Genomic DNA, 17,768 nt, shown 5'->3' on the forward strand with positions numbered 1-17,768 from the left:
TGAATAGCTAAATAAAGAAAATCTAAAACCTTCCTCTAAAATCTCTAACAAGGGCCATGCGGCCCCAGTGTTTACACTGAGTTATCAGAGCACTCTCAACTTCCTGTATGCTGAGAAGGACAGTGGGCTCTGGGCTTCAAAGGCTTGGAGCTGTTATCCTCACTAAACAGCTACGGTCTTTCTTGTCCCTGCTCTAAAGACATTCTCTTTTGGAGGGGACATTCCTGCCAGGACTCCCATCCAGCTCTCAGCAGGAAGAAGTTGCCCATCCTGAAAAACTCAACAGAAACTAAAAAACTGACTCTCTGCCATGGGGTTCCCGAGCATTTGTAGCCTTTCAGAATTTGACCTTGAATCAGCCAATAAGACAGGGCTGGCCAAGGCCAGCTTTTTACTGCCTACCCATCATCTTTATGTACGTTCGGGAGACAAAGGGCTTTAGGTGTTACAGGGCCATGGAGGGGCTTGCCCCACACTGAGCCCCTGCTGAAAGCAGAACAAGAGATGAGGTGGCTGGGCATGGAGTGAAATGACAAACTGTAACTCTTCTACAAATGTAGAGGTTTATTTCAACAAAATGTGTAAAGAGTGCATCTGAAGCTCCTGCTCATCACGGTATGTGTCCATCAAATTCTGAGACAAGTGAAGGCTGTTTTGTGAACGAAGAGAACAGATAATATGGCAGTCTCCGTCCAAGCAGGTCTTGGTCAATATCCATCATTTATACTCCTCCTGCCTTAGTAGCCTTGCATGTGTGAGGGGCTGTAGGAATGTCAGATTGCTCATGTTCTGCGCCTCCGACTTGAAAAATCCTTGTCCAGGATAAGACCTACAGTGAGGAGCTCTGGGGATGGGGGAGGAGGCATTACAGGGTTCTAGAGAGGAAACGTACTCGTTTGTGTCATAATTTGGTGGGAAGAGGGGAGGTAAATGAGTGTAACCCACCCTGCCTCTGAAGAGATGCCTGGACAGGCCTCCTGGGGGGTGCAGGACTTCATACCACTTGTAGATATGTGGGATTTGATTTATTGCAAAAAAGCATAGAAGAATAATCTGGTCAAAAATGAATCCAATTCTTACTAGGTAAGCAAATACCCAGCAATGGTCAATGCATTTTCCTGGACTGAGAATTGTCCCCCACCGCTTTATGCCCTTCTCTGAAGGTGCTGAACACCCGCACCTTCCACCAGGGCAGCCGGGCTGAGGCTCTGACTCCTGGGGGCTGTCTGCTCCATACCCAGCCATACAACGCCCACCTGCAACCCAGAACCATTGACAAGTCCAGCCAATCCATCCGCACAGATTCCTCCTGAAGAAGGGGAGGTGGAGCTCGTTCTTGTGTGCAAACTACAGGGTTAAGGCTCAGAACTGTAGCTTGTCCAAGAGCGTTCATACCACTGCTTCTCAAACGTCTTAGTGATTTCCTCCTTGGTCATCAGTGACAAATGTAATTAGCTGCACTAAAGGAACTGGATGCTACACCAGCCCTGATCACCTGCCACTCTTGCTTTAGGTACAGGGGAATCAGTAAGTAAGTTCTTTTCTTGAATAAACTAGTTGTTGAAAGTAAACTCTCTCCACCACCTGAGGAAGCCCCTGATGCCAGTCAGGAGGGGCCAGTAAGCCTGGAGGACAGCAGCACCATGACTGAGTTGTAAATAATCTTAAGGTCATGTGGATTCTGTGTTTCCTGGAAGCCTCCCTCATTGGGAAGGCCAGATCCTGGTGCTGAGGGCGTAGCTGTCACCAGGGTCCTTTCAGAGCTGTGGGGAGACCTGCTACATCTGCTGCCTGTCTACATTCTGGGGAAGAGAGTAGAACTGTTAGCTGCTAGGACAGTAATCCTGGAACTAGGGAAGAGTGACTGTGGAGACGCCATTAACCTCTCAAAACCATCCAAGCTCCAGGCTTCATAGGAACAACTTTCCAAGTCCTCAAAACAGACTATCTCGCTGGCTCTCCACATGGCATAAATACCTAGTTTCCACCAGTGCAGAAAGGGCAGTTTTCTGGCTCCTCCTCTGCCAACTCAGGCTTCACCGCCTGTGGAACTGCTGGGGCCCCTCAGGCACTGGCCTTGCAGCTCCCAGCCACATGCGACAGCTAGTCCAGCAGTGACGTGCAGGCGAGAGGCAGGCCAACTACCTTTCCCTTTGTCCTCAGAGACTGAACCCAAGGTTGAGGTCCCCTAAATCAAGAATAACTGGGTCTATTTTCTTTCTCTGCTTCTTGTCTCACAGTTTTGCCCTCATCTTTGAGTTCCTATGGAGCTTATAGTAGATTTTATGCTCAATTTTTCTTCATAAAAGGTACCATGGTGTGGTTAAACTGGGAATCATTCCTCTCCAGTGCCTACTGTGTGCTGGGCTAAGAGTCAGGGTAATAAACAATGGACTTGAGGCGTCCTCCTCTCCTTAGCCCTCCTCTGCTGCCTGTGGCTGTGGCTCATGGGGCCAGGGGTGAGGGGGGCTGCTCACTGCCTGGCAACTCCTCACGCTTCCCCATGCTGGGGGGCCAAGGGGCTGTCAGGACAGGAGGGGCAGCCCTGCTTTGGGTAGTAAGACCTCATGGTACATGTTTGTACCTTTCATTGCCTTCTCAGTGCTGTGCAGGGAGTGGAGGACTAGGCCTGACCAGGGTAATAAATACTGAATGGGGTAGATGTGACTGGTGGGCTGGAGGGGATTCTGTGATCTTACATCCCAGGATGTCATGCATAACCTGAAACACTTGAGAGGAAGTAAAATGCCACTTTGACTCCAGTGCTGGGTCTCCTGTGCCTTCTCATTACAGTGGTTGCAGTTGTAAAAGGCAGCTCTAGTCCTTTTCTCCACAGACAGGGCAGGGACAGGCAGGAAGCTCTTCCTACGTGGAAGGGGAATCCATTGTGGAGAGGATCCGTACGACTTCTGCTCGCTGAGTGGGTGATATATGCTGGGTCATATGGATGATGGAATCCATGGCAACCTCTGGATTGGCCTGGACCAAGCTGGAAAGGAAGATTGAAAATGGTGAAGAAAAGAGAGGCAGAAGTGTCTAGATCAGGACAGCTAAAGAACTGCCCAATAAACATGCGTGCACCGTCCACTGCAGACATTTTAGTCACGCCTCACCTTATTTGTTTCCCTATATTACAAACATCCAGCCAAGGTAGTGCAAGACGAACTCAAAACATTTTGCTATGTTGAAAAAGGAATTAAACCCAAAACAAAAACAATGGGGGCATGTCACAAAGACAGCAATTGGGGCATCAAAAGAAGCCCAGTAATGAATTATAAATCAGTAAAAAATAGAACTTCATGAGTCTATACCAATAATGAATATATAAACGAATCGGCAGGAGTGAGGACTGAGTGGTGACTGGTAATTGTGGAGGGTGTGCTGGAGTTGGAAAGTTATCATTTTGCAAGCTCATTGTAAAGACTGCACCAGAGGGAAATTTTGATGAAAGCAAGATACTTGCATGGCCTTAAAATGTCTTCCCACAGACTACTTATTAGGTGCAAGGGGGGGAAATCAGTAATTATACGGTAGAGAAATGGAGCAACATCTTGACCAGGGGATGAAATTAACACGAGGAGGAGCAGATAAACAGCATGTGCCCCCAGATGTGGTGCCCTGTGAAGGTTCTGGCCAGAGCGCTTCACCTGCATCTCATCATGGGGAGACATCAGACAAACTCAAAATGAGCAATGTTCTACAGATGGTAGGTATCAGATAAAAGTTTTTAATCAATGTTAAATTTACAACAGTGGATCATTTTATGATGGTTACATTCTCAGCAAATGCACACTAAAATATTTGGGGGTAAAGGCCATGATATATGTAACACCCTTAAGTAGTTCAGAAACAGGAAAAATGTATACACATATGGGAGGGCAGGCAGACTCATAAGTGATAAAGCAAGGGGGAGAAAATGTAACAGGTAAATCTGAGTAAGATATTATATATAGGGGTGTTCTCTGTACTGCTTTTAATTTTATAACTTTTCTGTAAGTGAAATGTTTCCAAATAAAGTTTTATAAAAATGCCCCTGCAGTCTCTACCACCGATCCTATGGAGGAGATGGAAGCCTCTAGAAGAATACAGCTAACTCTTGGCTGGAGGAGGTGAGGAGGTGGTTTCCCAGGAGACCACGAGACACACAATCAGCTTTCCTCCCAGAGTCGTTCATCCGGTTTGAGTATCAGCATTCAGAGCTAAGAGGTGGGCACAGTGAACTAAGCCCTCATCTAGCTGAGATTACTAAGTGCCCCTGGGGAGCAGTAGCTGAAAAAGAATTGGGCTTCGGGCCATATCTGTACCTGTGGGTCAACTACAGCTGTCTCAAACAGCAAGAGACTGCAGAGATCGCAAGGTTTCTGCGATCATCTCATGATTTGTTTGGAAACTTTTTATTCCAAAGAAATTAGCCCTCCTCTAGTGGAGTTCCCCACATTGGTCTCACCTGCGGATTTGCTTGAGGACGTAGTCTCTGCTGATGCATTTGATGTTTTCCTCTATTACCGAGTGAACACCATCCTCCTCTGTCAGCTGTTTCTCTAGCCACTCCGCCAGATCCTTATTATTGTCCCAAACATAGGCCTGCAAACAGATGACTCTTGGTCAAACACCAGGGGTCAGGCCAGGCCGGGACACCCTGACTGTTCAGGATCTGGAGTGCTTACTCCGAAAGTGTGCTCCGCGTCCACGATTCTCCTTCACTGTCGGCATCGTGCAGGAGGAGGAAGTAGGCCTCGAGGCAGGAGCTGCGCCCCTTCTCCTTCTCTTCCTTTATGGACACAGGTGTACACCTGAAGTCTCCATGGGGCTCTCCCGAGCACTCTGGTGCTCATACCCTGACTCTGTCCTGTCAGACTCTAGGGACCTACCTATTTATTTGACAAAGGCTAAGAGAATTCAATAACCTGATACATTTGAGAGAACCAGTTAAAAGCCCAAATTACTTAGTAAAAGTGTGATTGAGAAGGCGAGGCTGTTTATTTGGTGTTTTGCTTTCAGACGAGCTGAGACACAATGCCTAAAGTATAAATCTCTAGAACCAGTGAGGCCTGGCAGTCCTGAAATAGAGCTCACTGTCTTTTGATGAGGCACGGACAGGGAACTGATGGGAGGGAAGTCTTGTTGCCAGGGTACAGCCACCAGGTCAGAAACCTAAGCCCCATTTTATTACCTACGAGAGTATTCAAAAGGATCAAGACGTCCATAACCCTGAAAGTCTCAACAAACCACTTCTCACCTCCTTTTCAAGATCATTTAGCTGAGTATTTCCTAGGTGGTTGACTACATAATAATTCAGGAGTGTGTTAGAAGCCTAATAGCCTTCTCCTTGCTCTTTTCTCCTCTCATTTTCTTTACAAATCATTTAGGAATCGTTTTGTTAATGGTTTCCGGAAAACCAAGTACCACAATTAGGGCTCATTCATATTTATGTCATTTTGTTTGGGTAATTAAACACAAAGCTCGTCATTTAAAGGTGCGCTATCCTTCTCTGTTATCACTAACGAAGTCAAAGTCAGAATGACAATGAGTTTGGTGCTGTAATTTAATAGGTGGGTGCATTAGGGACTCTGAGGCTTTGAGGTTTGAGACGTGGCTACAGGAAGCCTGTATACAAGCAAGGTCACCAAAGCCACAGCTGTGACTACTGGGCTGCAGAGGAAATGTTTTCATCACAAGAGGCCTTAAACAGTACAAAACTGAGCACTAGGCTATTTTCTAACTATCTCGTGCCTTCAAATATAATGGTTTCTTTTCAGACTCTCATTTCCTGTCTCTAACTTAGCTGCCGACTTAGTTGTGACTGGTTATTTAATGTATGTCATTTCATCGACATCTGTTTCTAAAAAGTAAGTTCTTTACATTGGAAAGATGAAGGCTTCCAGGGACTAAGGATCAGCAGTATGTCTCTTTTAGTTCTTTGTCCATTTCTTTTTCTGACTCAAATGTGCCCAGTTCTGTTTCTAATCACTGATAAGCAGATCAGCAATTCTTCAGCTGGGGTGTGTGGCCCCGTCAGTGCAAACCTGAGTGAGCCTCTTCTCTCTGTGCCTGGGTTAGGACTCCCAGCATCTCTCAAGGCCAAACTGCCTTGAGAAAGTGTTTTGCGCCTAAGGAAAGGAAGTGTCACATCAGCCCCTATCCACCAGGGAGAAGGTAGCACTGCTTTTCCCATAACATGGTTTTAACTCACTCTTGTGACCCAACTTGCTGCACGCCCCACATATGGATGGGTCCCCCTGGACTCCTAAACGTCGCCACCTAAATTTCAACATTTCCATTTCCATCATTGGCAATTTACTCTTCTGCTCCATGGTTTCAGGGCTTCTACACATACCCCTACTTATGAAGACTGGGGTGGAGGGGAGGAAAAATAAAACAATAAATGCTTCTTGGATTTCAGAATGGAAAAAAAAAAAACCCAAGATTTTTAGATTTACCCAAGAATCCCAAAGCCTTTAGTTTAGGAGAATATTTAATACTCTTATTAATCATTTTTAATCCGTTTGCTTTTAATTAAGAAACAGCATGATGCTTTCCTATCAACATATGCCAGGGAGCAGATTAATTGTGGCTTAAGATAACTCTCCTTGATTGGTGTAATGTATTAGCTAACAAGATGCCTGCTTCCAATGATGCTCAGACGCTACACTGGAAAGCCAGCTACCCTCTAGAGAAAACTCTTCTGCCTTCCCCTCCTGCAGCCACAGAGTATGCTAGGTGTTTAAATTAAACATTTCGAAAAGTTCCTAGACAGGATTAGGGCAACGCATTCCAAGTTTTACAGTTGCTTGAAAATATGGGCCCTATAAAAAGATCTGCTGTTTACGCAAAGTACAACTGGATGACAGTGACCACGCCAAACCCCAGTGGATTATAGCCTAGAGTACATGAAGGAAAGGGGTCTCAAGTTCTAATCAACTGCATGTTTAGCAAAAATAACAAACTTATGTAAGCATAGTGCCACTGGTTTTTCTCAACAGACCTGGGAGCGTTACTATATTGTTGTGGGCTAATTTCCTCCACCTGGGAAAAGCAAGCTCCCTTCCAATGGGTTATAGAGTTTACAGTTTTTTTGTTTTTCTTCCCCCAGACAGGGTCTCCTCCTGTTGCCCAGGCTGGAGTACAGTGGCATGATCACGGCTCATTGCAGCCCGAAACTCCTGGGCTCATGTGATTCTCTTGCATCAGCATCCTGAATAGCTAGGATTACAGGCATGCCCCACCATGCCTGGCAAAACTTTTTTTGGTAGAAACAGGGTCTCGTTATGTTGCCCAGGCTGGTCTTGAACTCCTGGGCTCAAGCAGTTCCCCTGCCTTGGCCTCCCAAAGTGCTGGGATTATAGGCATGCGCCACTGTGCCCAGACAGAGCCTACAGTTTCTTGTTTGCTCTCTTAGAACAGTTGGAAGACTCAATTCCAGTCATCCAGAAGGATAGGCCAACCTTATTCCCAGGAAGAAGCCATTATTATTTCCCTCCTTAAAATTATGCAAATGGGCCTGGCACAGTGGCTCACGCCTGTTATCCCAGCAATTTGGGAGGCTGAGGCAGGGAATTGCTGGAGTCCAGGAGTTTCTGACCAGCCTGGGCAACATGGTAAAACCCTATCTATCTCTACAAAAAAATCAGCCAGGTGGGGTGGTGTGTGCCTATAGTCCCAGCTACTTGGGAGGCTGAGGTGGGAGGGGAGGATCACCTGAGCCCAGGAGGTTGAGGCTGAAAGTGAGTCATCATACCTACTCCAGCAGCCTGGGCAACAGAGTGAGACCAAAAAAAAAAAAAAAAAAAAAAAAAAAAAAAAAAAAAAAAGGAAAGAAAATGTGGCCAGTCATTCCTAGTATTCCAGCGTGGACTTTAAATAAGTGTGATATGCTAGGCTGCTGACATCATGACAGGCCTGGGCCCGTATGCCACCTGTCTGCATATCCATCTGTATCAGAACATTTTACCAGTAAAATATCAATAATTTTACATCACAACAGTGGCCTGTCCTAAAATGAATGTTCAACAGACACTTTCTCTCTGCATCAGCGGATAAGTATCTCAGGCACTAGTCAGCCTCACTAATTTTATGTAGTAATTACTCTATCTCACAACATCTAAATGACCTGTTTGGAAAGTTTCATTTCTAACATATTGGATAGCTGTTAAGTCCTCCTTAGACAATGGTTCAGCAAGGCCAGGGAGTGACCAGGGCACAACCTGATGGATGTGAGCCCTGATTACTATACCCTACTAATAACTCACCTTGGGAGCTGCTTGGAGACACCTCCAGCTAGGGAGGCTCCTCCCATTTCTGACCTTCTAGACTTCTGGGAAACACACAGCCTGATGGGTGTAGGGATGGCATACACATCCCAAGGTACACTCGTATTTTGGAAAGACATTTTCACTACACCTGCACTTACAAGGCTAAGCCCTATCCAACAGAAGCCCAAGAAAGGATGTGATTTTTTTTTCCAGAGGCTTTAGAGTACAATAGCCAAAGGACATGTGGGCTAGGGTGGCCATCAGACCCCTGTGAACCAAGCTCCTGTGAGCCAATCCCATCTCAGCTCCAGGCCCATAGCAGGGCCAAGCAATGCTTTCCAGGTTCTACCTTACCTCCTCCCTGCCTGGCCCTGTGTGAGAAGTTTGGTGTATGAGACTTATTCATCAGCAGCCTGAGGCCAGGTTTTGAGGTCAGTGGAAATAAGTGACCCTATCAATAGTGTTTTTCCCTCTGTGATCCTCACAGGGGCCTCCGTTGAGCATTCATTTCACTTGGAAATCCAGAATAAGAGCGAGTGGGTAGCTGTGTGAACAATAAGAATGCACCACGGCATCAGGCTGTGGGAACATGAGAGCATGCCAAACCAAAGAGCGTCTGAGCACCCACTGTGCTCAGGAGTCAGCCCCCTTTCCGCCGAGGCCAATCAGCTGTACATTTTTGACTTGGTCTATGTTGCTATTATTTTTTTACCTTCTAACATAGAGGAAGGGAAACTAGCATAACTGAATGTCTACTGAGCCAGATATTGTGTTCCATACTTTTTCTTTTTGGAGACAGGGTCTCACTCTGTTGCCCAGGCTGGGGTGCAGTGATGCCATCATAGCTCACTATAACCTCAAATTCCTTGGCCCAAGCGATGCTCCTGCCTCAGCCCCCTGAGGAGCTAGGACTACATGGTGTGCCACGACACTGAGCAAATTTTAAAATTTTTTGTGAAGACAGAGTCTTGCTTTGTTATCCAGGCTGCTCAAACTCCTGGCCTCAAGTGATCCTCCCACTTCAGCTTCCCAAAGCACTGGGATTACAGGCGTGAGCCACCACATCTGACTTATGCTCTATACTTTACTCATGTTATTTAAAACTCACTGAACCCCATGACATAAACACCACCCCCATTTTACAGATGAGGGAATGGAGGCTTAAATAATATGCCCATGCCAGTAAATGACAAAGCTGGGATCCCAAAGTTTATGAGATTTCAAAACCCACATTCTCATTGTTCCATGCAGAGTCCTAATTTCAATTTCTACTATTGGGGTTTGGGAAAAAATAAATCAGCCTGTTTGAAAAACCACATACTTCAAATTTTGGATCTAAGAATCAAGTGAGAAACCATGCCCAGGATACAAATGTGTGCCATGTTCTTATGACCCAATTTAAACTACTGTTCTTGTTATTTTCGTCAAGGAGCTGTAGTGATGCTTTGCTTCTGCCTGCAGTGAAACTATGAACCATAAATCCTACTATTTCCTACAGTAGGATTGTCCCAGTGGATTCAAATAGACTCCCATAACTCATGGTAACAGATATCTCTAAGGGAAACAAAAGAATTATAGTGCTCAGTTATATAACATCACCATGTCTTCAATTTTCTGTCCCAGAATCTCTGTTTTCAGGATTAAGATTAAGAAAACAAATTCTCTGGGAACAAAAAGAACACACAGAATGGCTAATAGATGCCTATCATGAAATGTCTTTTCTTACCAGTAACCAACCACAATAAGGATTAGAGGGTCACTTTCTGGTGCAAAGCCAGGGTCTAGACTCAGCCAGTCTTTGCACTTGAGAAACACAACACACAGTATCTATCATTCTTTGAAGAACCCCCTCCAAAAAAAAAAACCATTTCCAAACAGCAAGCAGATTGTGTATCACTCCTTCGGAGGCACACAGATGGCTTTTGAACACTGCAACCCTTTCTTCTCTCGAGGGCGCTGCAGATTTTATCCCCCACCCCACACTAAACTAGGTCCTGCTGAGCCTGCAGAATATGGAAGGAGGTTTCAAAGCCACATGCCCTGACATCATAGGATTACCCATCCTCACGTTCAGTCCTTGGCATTCCTCTCAGAGAACTCAGGAGAATGCTGCCTTTTGTAGGTGGGCACAAGGGAAATAGTCTCAATGCTCAGCATAGTTGGCTCCCAGTGCCTAGGCAGCCTCTTCCTGAGCTATGGGGTTGGGGTTCTCTTCTGTGCTTCAATTCCAGCCAGGAGCTTGTACCCACGTGGTCAACTGTTCTCTCCATTGATAAAAGACGGCAGTGACCTATTTCTTCAGACGCTCTGTCCGCTTGGGAGCAGGATGCTAGGGAAAAGCTGAAGGGCCTATCTACTTGCTTCATGCTTGGGGGGAAACTATTCCTTCTCCTCATCCTTGTACCTACTGAGGCTAGACACGTCCATTAGTGACTAAATGTGGTAGGGAGGCAGTGCAGGCCTCTCCTGGCCACACACATACACACACACTCCATTTACCTAGCCGGCCACTCTTAACTGGAGAACAACCTCTTATTTTACACTTGCGTGACTTTCAATGCCAACTTCCACTAGAAGCTGCCAGTAGCCACTGACAAAACTGTCTCACTCAATTATGATGCCACAGACTGACCTTAACCTGAACCAAATGTCGGAGAAGGCTGTGCTCCCCCACTGCACATTTGAAATATTTATCCAAAGAAGCTTTTCGGTCATAAAAAAATGGGCAGACTTAATACAACAGTGAATCCTAGAAGCACCCCAATTCACTGGCTTTAAAATTGACAACAAATCTTGGAGTTCCTCCTTGAGAACGATTAGCAGAGGCTTCAGGCAACACTTTCTAGGCAGAGGCCAGAGTGCCCCTCTTAGTGGGCCAGGACCCTTCAAGCCACCACCAGCCACCCAGCCCTCCATCAATACTCTAACCTGGTAGTCACCAAACGTTTGTGATCACATAGCAACGAGAAAGACAGACAAATATATTTTGAGCACATACTACCAATATTCTGATAAAATGCATATATGATGTAAATGACTAATCCATACATTAATTACTAATAAAGGTTAATTTCTTTTTGTTAGTAAAAATAAACAGAAATAAAAGTTCCAGCTTTTTCTTCCCATCCTCTCCCATGGAGTGTCTTATGCAGCCCACTATTCCAGGGGCAAATGCTGGTGCCCTTGCTAGGTCATCCTGGCTTGAGACCCACCCCATCCCCCACACTGAGGCTAGAGCACCAGGGACACCATCTCAGTAGGGTTACTGCTCTAGGTCACGAGCCCTCTCTGTGAGATCACCCCAAGAAAATGCCAGCTTCATAGATCCCTTTCCCCGCATAAGGGTGGATACTTCCTTCCATCTCTGACTGGAAGTAGGCAGCTCTTTAGTTGTAGTCATGGCATCTCCTGCCGATCATATCCTGTTAGGCTTCTGCTCTTAGCCCCTCCAATTCCCTCCTCCACACAGCCCCCTGAGTGGTCTTTCTAAAATAGAAATCAGAGCATGTCACTCCACTGCTTAAAATACCTGAGTGGTTTCCCACAGGCCTCAGGACAAAGTGCAAACTCCTTGACAGCTTACATGGCCTTGTGTGATCATGCCCCTGCCCCTTCTTCCTACCAGGCACCCAGTCTCTGAGCTGCCCTGAAACAGTTGCAGGATGTTCCTTTGATGCATGTTACTCTTACTCTCTCATGGCTTAGGATGATGCTGTTCCTTCTGCAGGAACATTCCTCCTAAGCCCTGACCACCCCCAAATCCAGCCTTTTCCTCTGGTTCATTTCTGCTTTGTTTTCCAGCCTCTGTTGAGACATCACTTACTCCACAAGGCTTCTTAGACTCTCCCCCATCCTTCCCAGAGAGGGTCTGACTGTGCCCTTTGCTGTGTTTAACATGGGCCCCACTGTTGTGCATGACCTCTTTATCTGTTTCCTGCTCTAGATGGTGAGCTCTATGTGGATAGGAACAACATTTGCCTCTTTCACTGCCATGCCCCCGGAAGCAAATGCAGTGTCTAGTACACAGTAAGTGTTCAAAAAGGTCTGCTGAATGATTGCATAAGCTGCAACATATGCCCTACTACCTCTTCTAACAAGATATCATGACATGACACGTTAGGGGGAGTAGCTGGGAGAGGAAACAGCTTGGATCTCTATGTTTCCCTTCCACTCCTGCCCTTAGAGGCCTGTGGACTCTTTGCTGGCGAGCCTTGCAGCCCTCAGGTGGTGTGAGGAACTTAGCGAAAAGGCTTCTCTTTGAGTGTCCCACCTACCTTCACTGTTCCTTCCACTTCCACAAACCAGCGCCTTAACATGGCTTGAATCTGGCCGTCAGTCAGCTCAGGGTTGGCATTGTGGATTTTCTTCTTGACCAGGTCCTCCAGCAGAAGACGCCTCAGCCGCCAGTAGAAGAAGGTACGGGATGTTTTCCAATCCAGGATATCCTACATGCAGAGAAGAATAAGCTTAGTCAGCCCAGTCCTAATTCCTGCTTAATGCTCTGTCTGGAGGGAAACCCACAGGCATAAAAACTGATTCTCCAGGCAAGCCCTTCACAGACCCAAGAGCTGACTGTAAACTCCTAGCACTTCCAGATGTCCCCCGGGGCAGAAATGCAGCCCACAGGCCCTGCTGTCTGCAGCACTGTGCACAGCCATGGGCCTGGCTAATGCTGATCCCACACATGGCTGAGATGTTCTGGGGAAGAGGCTGTGAATTCCCCGATAACCAGACAAGGATAAATTGGTTCTGAGAAGATGGATCAAACAACTTGCAGATCAATTATGAATTAGCTGCTGCGGGAGCCTTGACCCTATAGTAACCCACATCCTGAGGACCCGTCACCAATGAAGTCACGTGTGACTCAGTTTCCCTCCAGTAAAATGCAGCTTGCCTCCTGAGGAATTAATGGAAACCTAAATTATACATTGTTTTAGGATGACAACAGTTACAGAAAAAGCGAAAATCTAAAAAACATTGAAAATGTTTTGATCTGCAGAAGTTGTTTTAATTTGGCCCTCATAGCTCCCTGCTTGTGAGCCTGTGTGCAACACACACACACACTTGCCCACATGTGGGCCTCTGACAAGAAGTGGCACTTCTTGTACTTACGCTAATAACACCCTTCTCCTGCATCCGGCCTGGTGTGTCGTGCAAGTCAGCAAACTGCACGGCTACCTGATGGTAAATGGGAATTAGGAATTCCTCCCGCTCCTTCAACTTGTTCTCCAACTCCTTCCGCTCAGCCGTGCTTAGCTCTGGGGTCCCTGCAATTAGATAAACATGCCCGTCACACTCTGTAATGACCAGGAATCTCTCTGCACAAAAGCAGCCACAATCACAGGAAGCTCAACATCAGCCTGCCCCCTCTTCCCTCTGTGGCCTGGCTCTCCGTTGTCTTCTCTGCTCTTTGCTGATTAACAGGGCCCTACAAGATGCCAGACCTGTCTTTACCTTGCCACAGGAAGCCCACATGCCCTTTTTTCCCTGTGGCAGTCACAAGTGTGAAGGCAGATAGCAGCCCCTCTCCCATCCCTCTCCCTGAGAAGGTGCAAGTAGCGACCTAGAGGCCCGCAGCATATTGCTGACACCACCCAGGCTCCTCCTTCCCCTGAGGCCAGTACTTGTACACTGACACCATGCCCATCCCTGCTGACCAGCATCAAAGCAGCTGGGCTATTCCACACGTGGGATGTGGTGATAGCACCCCTAAACTCCAAGCACAAACTAGTAGCTCCTGTTTCCCTGTGTACATGCGAGTTATCTGCCAAACTTGGCAAGGACTTGAATAACTCCTAAAGTTACAAGCCATAGTACTTCATGGCTTCTAATCTCAGGTTTATATACGCTTAACCTCTAATTAATAGAACTCAATCTAATTAGAACCAGATCCTCATGTCTTGTGTCAGCTCGGTGGGTTAGCCTGTGCTCTCCCGCCTGGGCTGCTACTGCCAGAGCCAATCCCTGACCAGAGTGACAAAGACATTCTACTTCTTGGGCTAAAGGAGAAGGAGGATGTAAAAAGAGAAAGGCAGTCAGCAAACCTCATTTGGATCACTGTGCACGGTACCCTGACTCAACAGACAGAAGAGTTTGGAACCCCTTATACCAAGGAGGGACCCCTGCCCCAATCAATAGTGTCCCAGTAGAGATGTTGGTATGGTGTCCCTTTCTTCCTAATTATGGGATCTGCAATCAATACTGAAAATTTAGCTGCCTGCCTAGTAAGGAGGAGTAAGTCTAGCTGAAAGAGCAATAGGTGACAGCCCCTGGTGTTAGGGACACCCTGAAGTGCTTTGTCACCAAAGCTGACAAATAAATACATAAGTACAGGTGATAGGATGCAGAAGAGGAAGGTCTATTTCAAGCATGCCTGTCTGGGAACAGGCCTTGTTTTTTACACCACAATGAATCATATGCCATAAACAGCCTTGGGCTGCTGACTGAGCGGTAAGTATTATACATAAACACAGGTTAAGAGAGGAGGGATGTAACTATAGTACTTAAGTTTCATTTTTATTAGTTTTTTGGATGCCCAACTCTACCTCTTTTTTTAAGCTCATCACCATTTTAAAACTGTGATGAAGGTGCCACTGATCTGCTGCTTTAGGCCCCGGCGCCTCAGCAGTGTTCCTTCCAAAACACCTGAACAGCATGAACGCACCGGGCCCCACACTAAGGGATGACACAAAGGCCCATGCATTCTAGTGTAGATCTGCCTGAAGGACTGATGGCAGGAGGGCTGATGGCGGGAGGGCTGATGGCAGGAGGGCTGATGGCGGGAGGGCTGATGGCGGGAGGGCTGATGGTGGGAGGGCTGATGGCGGGAGGGCTGATGGTGGGAGGGCTGATGGCAGGAGGGCTGATGGTGGGAGGGCTGATGGCAGGAGGGCTGATGGGAGGAGGGCTGAGGGATGGAGGGCTGATGGGAGGAGGGCTGAGGGATGGAGGGCTGGCTGGTGTCTTCAGAGATGAGACATTCTCAGAACACCCTTGTTAGGGAAGCAAATGTTTTCCCTTCTCCACAGAAAGAAACCAAGATTCCCTGGAGAAATAGCTGATTCTAGGGATTTGTTAGGGAAAACATCAGATGAACCTGGGGTATATTGTGACAAAAAACAAGGAAGCCCTCAAAAAACGATTGAGACATGCTAGAAAAATGCAGGAGCCAGTTTTGAATGTATTCCCACTGGCCAAATCTGGGACAATGAGCACTAAAATAAATAATGATATTTATTAACAGACAGAATATTTGTGGAATGAAACTAGAATCTACCAATTCACCCTCATATAAGTAATTAAATGAGGGAGAAGGGAAAGGGAACACTCTCTCTTCCAGCAGAAGAACAGTAAGTGTAGAGGAAATGATGGAATTAGAAAAATCACCGTTTTACAAGCATCACAGTAAATTACTCTGCCAAGAATCATCAATGGATGTCAAAGCCAGTGGGTGAAAGTTTGATAAGAAACAGAATATTCACAAAGTCTTAAAATATTCCTTACAAATCACTTATTAATTACAAAGGGGAAAATGGTAACTTTATCGTGGATTAACCTAGTGAACAACACCTTAAACAAGTAATTAAATTATCACCAATAGGACAGACTGATACCCTGACTCCTGATGATGTCCTGAGAAGGACAGAACGTGACTTCTGCAACATTCCTGCCCAAAAAGCAGAATCGGAATCTAACCATAAACCCAAACTGAGGAAACATGCTACAAAAAAGTGGCCCACTCTTCAAAAATGTGAAAAACATGAAAAACAAAGAAAGGTCGAAGAATCAGTCCAGATTAAAGGAGACCAAAAATACTTGACAATGAATTTCAATGTGTGCTCATTAGATCAGATCTCAGACCGCCCCCTCAAAAAAAAAAAAAAAAAAAAGCTAAAAAGGACATTGAGACAGTTGGTAAAATTTTAATATGAATCATGGATTAGACAGTAGTATCAATGTTTACAGTTCTTGATTTTGATAAATGTATTGTGGTTATGTAGGAGAAAGTCTGTGTTCTTAGAAATACACACTAATATTTATGAATAAAGAAGCATTAGGGCCAGGCGAGTGGCTCACACCTGTAATCCCAGCACTTTGGGAGGCTGAGGTAGGGGGGTTACTTGAGGCCAGGAGTTTGAGACCAGCCTGGCCAACATGGCAAGACCTTGTCTCTACTAAAAATACAAAAATTAGCCAGGCATGGTGGCACATGCCTGTCATCCCAGCTACTCAGGAGGCTGAGGCATGAGAATTGCTTGAACCCGGGAACAGGAGTTTGCAGTGAGTTAAGATGGCACCACTGCACTCCAGCCTGGGTGACTGAGTGAGACTCTGTCTCAAAAAAAAAAAAAAAAAAAAGGCAAGAGGTCCACAGATTACTCTCAAATGGCTCAAAGAAAATGCATATGTGTATGGAGCAAGAGAGACTAAATACATGTACACATGTGAATATGCAGAAATAATAAAGCAATGGGATATTAACAATAGGTGAATTTGAGAAAAAAGCATTGTATTATTCTTGTAACTTTTTTGTGAAATTGAAAAGTTTTAAAAATTAGGCAAGCTGGAAAAGAAAACTTATTCCTGGCTATCCAATGCATACAATCAATAATCAAAGCTAATATGTATAGGGTACTTGGCACCATTCTAAGTGCTTTATATCTGTAAATTTATTATCACAACAACCTTAGGAGACTGGTATTCTTATTATTCCCATTTTACAGGTGAGGAGACTGAGGCACTGAGAATTTACGTGACTTACCAAGGTCACAAAGCTAGCAAGTGACAGAGCCAAGACTCAATGCAGCAGTTTGGGTCCCAAAGCTTTTGAACACTGTTAGCTGTCTCTTCTTGCTTACTTGGGCAGAAGACCCGTGCTTCAGTAGTAATGTCTCTTTAATTTCTGAGAGGCTAAGTGATGATGGTGGGCTCCTGGCTGATAAAGGTTCTATCTTAGTCCCAATTCCATAACTAAGACCAGGACAATGTCTCCAATAGTTCCCATTCAGATGCAATTTCCTAGGCAGGCCTAAGATTTAAGAGTTGCGTCTCTTGTTACTGTGAGTTCAAGAACTAATACAATAGGTAAAGTCACAGCCCTGCAGGGAGCAAAGGGATGGCAAGACCACTGACATGGCTGAATGCACATATACATGGACCATATCTAACACACCATTTATTGAGCATTTACTGTGTACCAGGCACTGCTCTCAAATCTTTCAGGATCACATATCTCATAAATCACCAAGCACAATTCAGATCTACACACCTACATCTGGTCAGCTGGTAACACTGCTGCCAAGCTGAATACTTCAACGTTACTGAGTGCTTTCCCAGTTGCTTCAGGTACATGATCTCTAATCCTTGGGACAACTCAACTTTACGCCAGGCTGTCTATTTTACAGGTAAGAAAACCACAGCTCTGAAATGTAAAGGGACTTCCCCAATGGCATTCAGCCCTTTTTTTTTTTTTTTTTTTTGAGACGGAGTTTTGCTTTGTCGCCCAGGCTGGAGTGC

At 45.7% G+C, this 17,768-nt stretch overlaps 1 protein-coding gene across 5 annotated transcripts in view; it reads right to left on the reverse strand.

Annotated features, from left to right (window-relative positions):
- Window positions 1–544: 544 nt before the first annotated feature.
- Window positions 545–17,768, reverse strand: part of ACACA (acetyl-CoA carboxylase alpha) — a 337,027-nt gene continuing 319,803 nt past the window's right edge. For all 5 annotated transcript variants that reach the window (XM_030808066.1, XM_030808070.1, XM_030808067.1 and 2 more), the window contains 4 exons: window positions 13,365–13,519; window positions 12,527–12,697; window positions 4,448–4,584; window positions 545–2,989 (listed from right to left, as the gene is read on the reverse strand). In XM_030808066.1, coding sequence (XP_030663926.1) covers window positions 2,866–2,989; window positions 4,448–4,584; window positions 12,527–12,697; window positions 13,365–13,519 — 587 coding nt within the window. In that variant the 3' untranslated portion in view covers window positions 545–2,865. The remainder of the gene's footprint in view (window positions 2,990–4,447; window positions 4,585–12,526; window positions 12,698–13,364; window positions 13,520–17,768) is intronic.

Source organism: Nomascus leucogenys, unplaced genomic scaffold (assembly GCF_006542625.1).
Source record: "Nomascus leucogenys isolate Asia unplaced genomic scaffold, Asia_NLE_v1 Super-Scaffold_258, whole genome shotgun sequence".
In the NCBI taxonomy this organism is placed as follows: Eukaryota; Metazoa; Chordata; class Mammalia; order Primates; family Hylobatidae; genus Nomascus; species Nomascus leucogenys.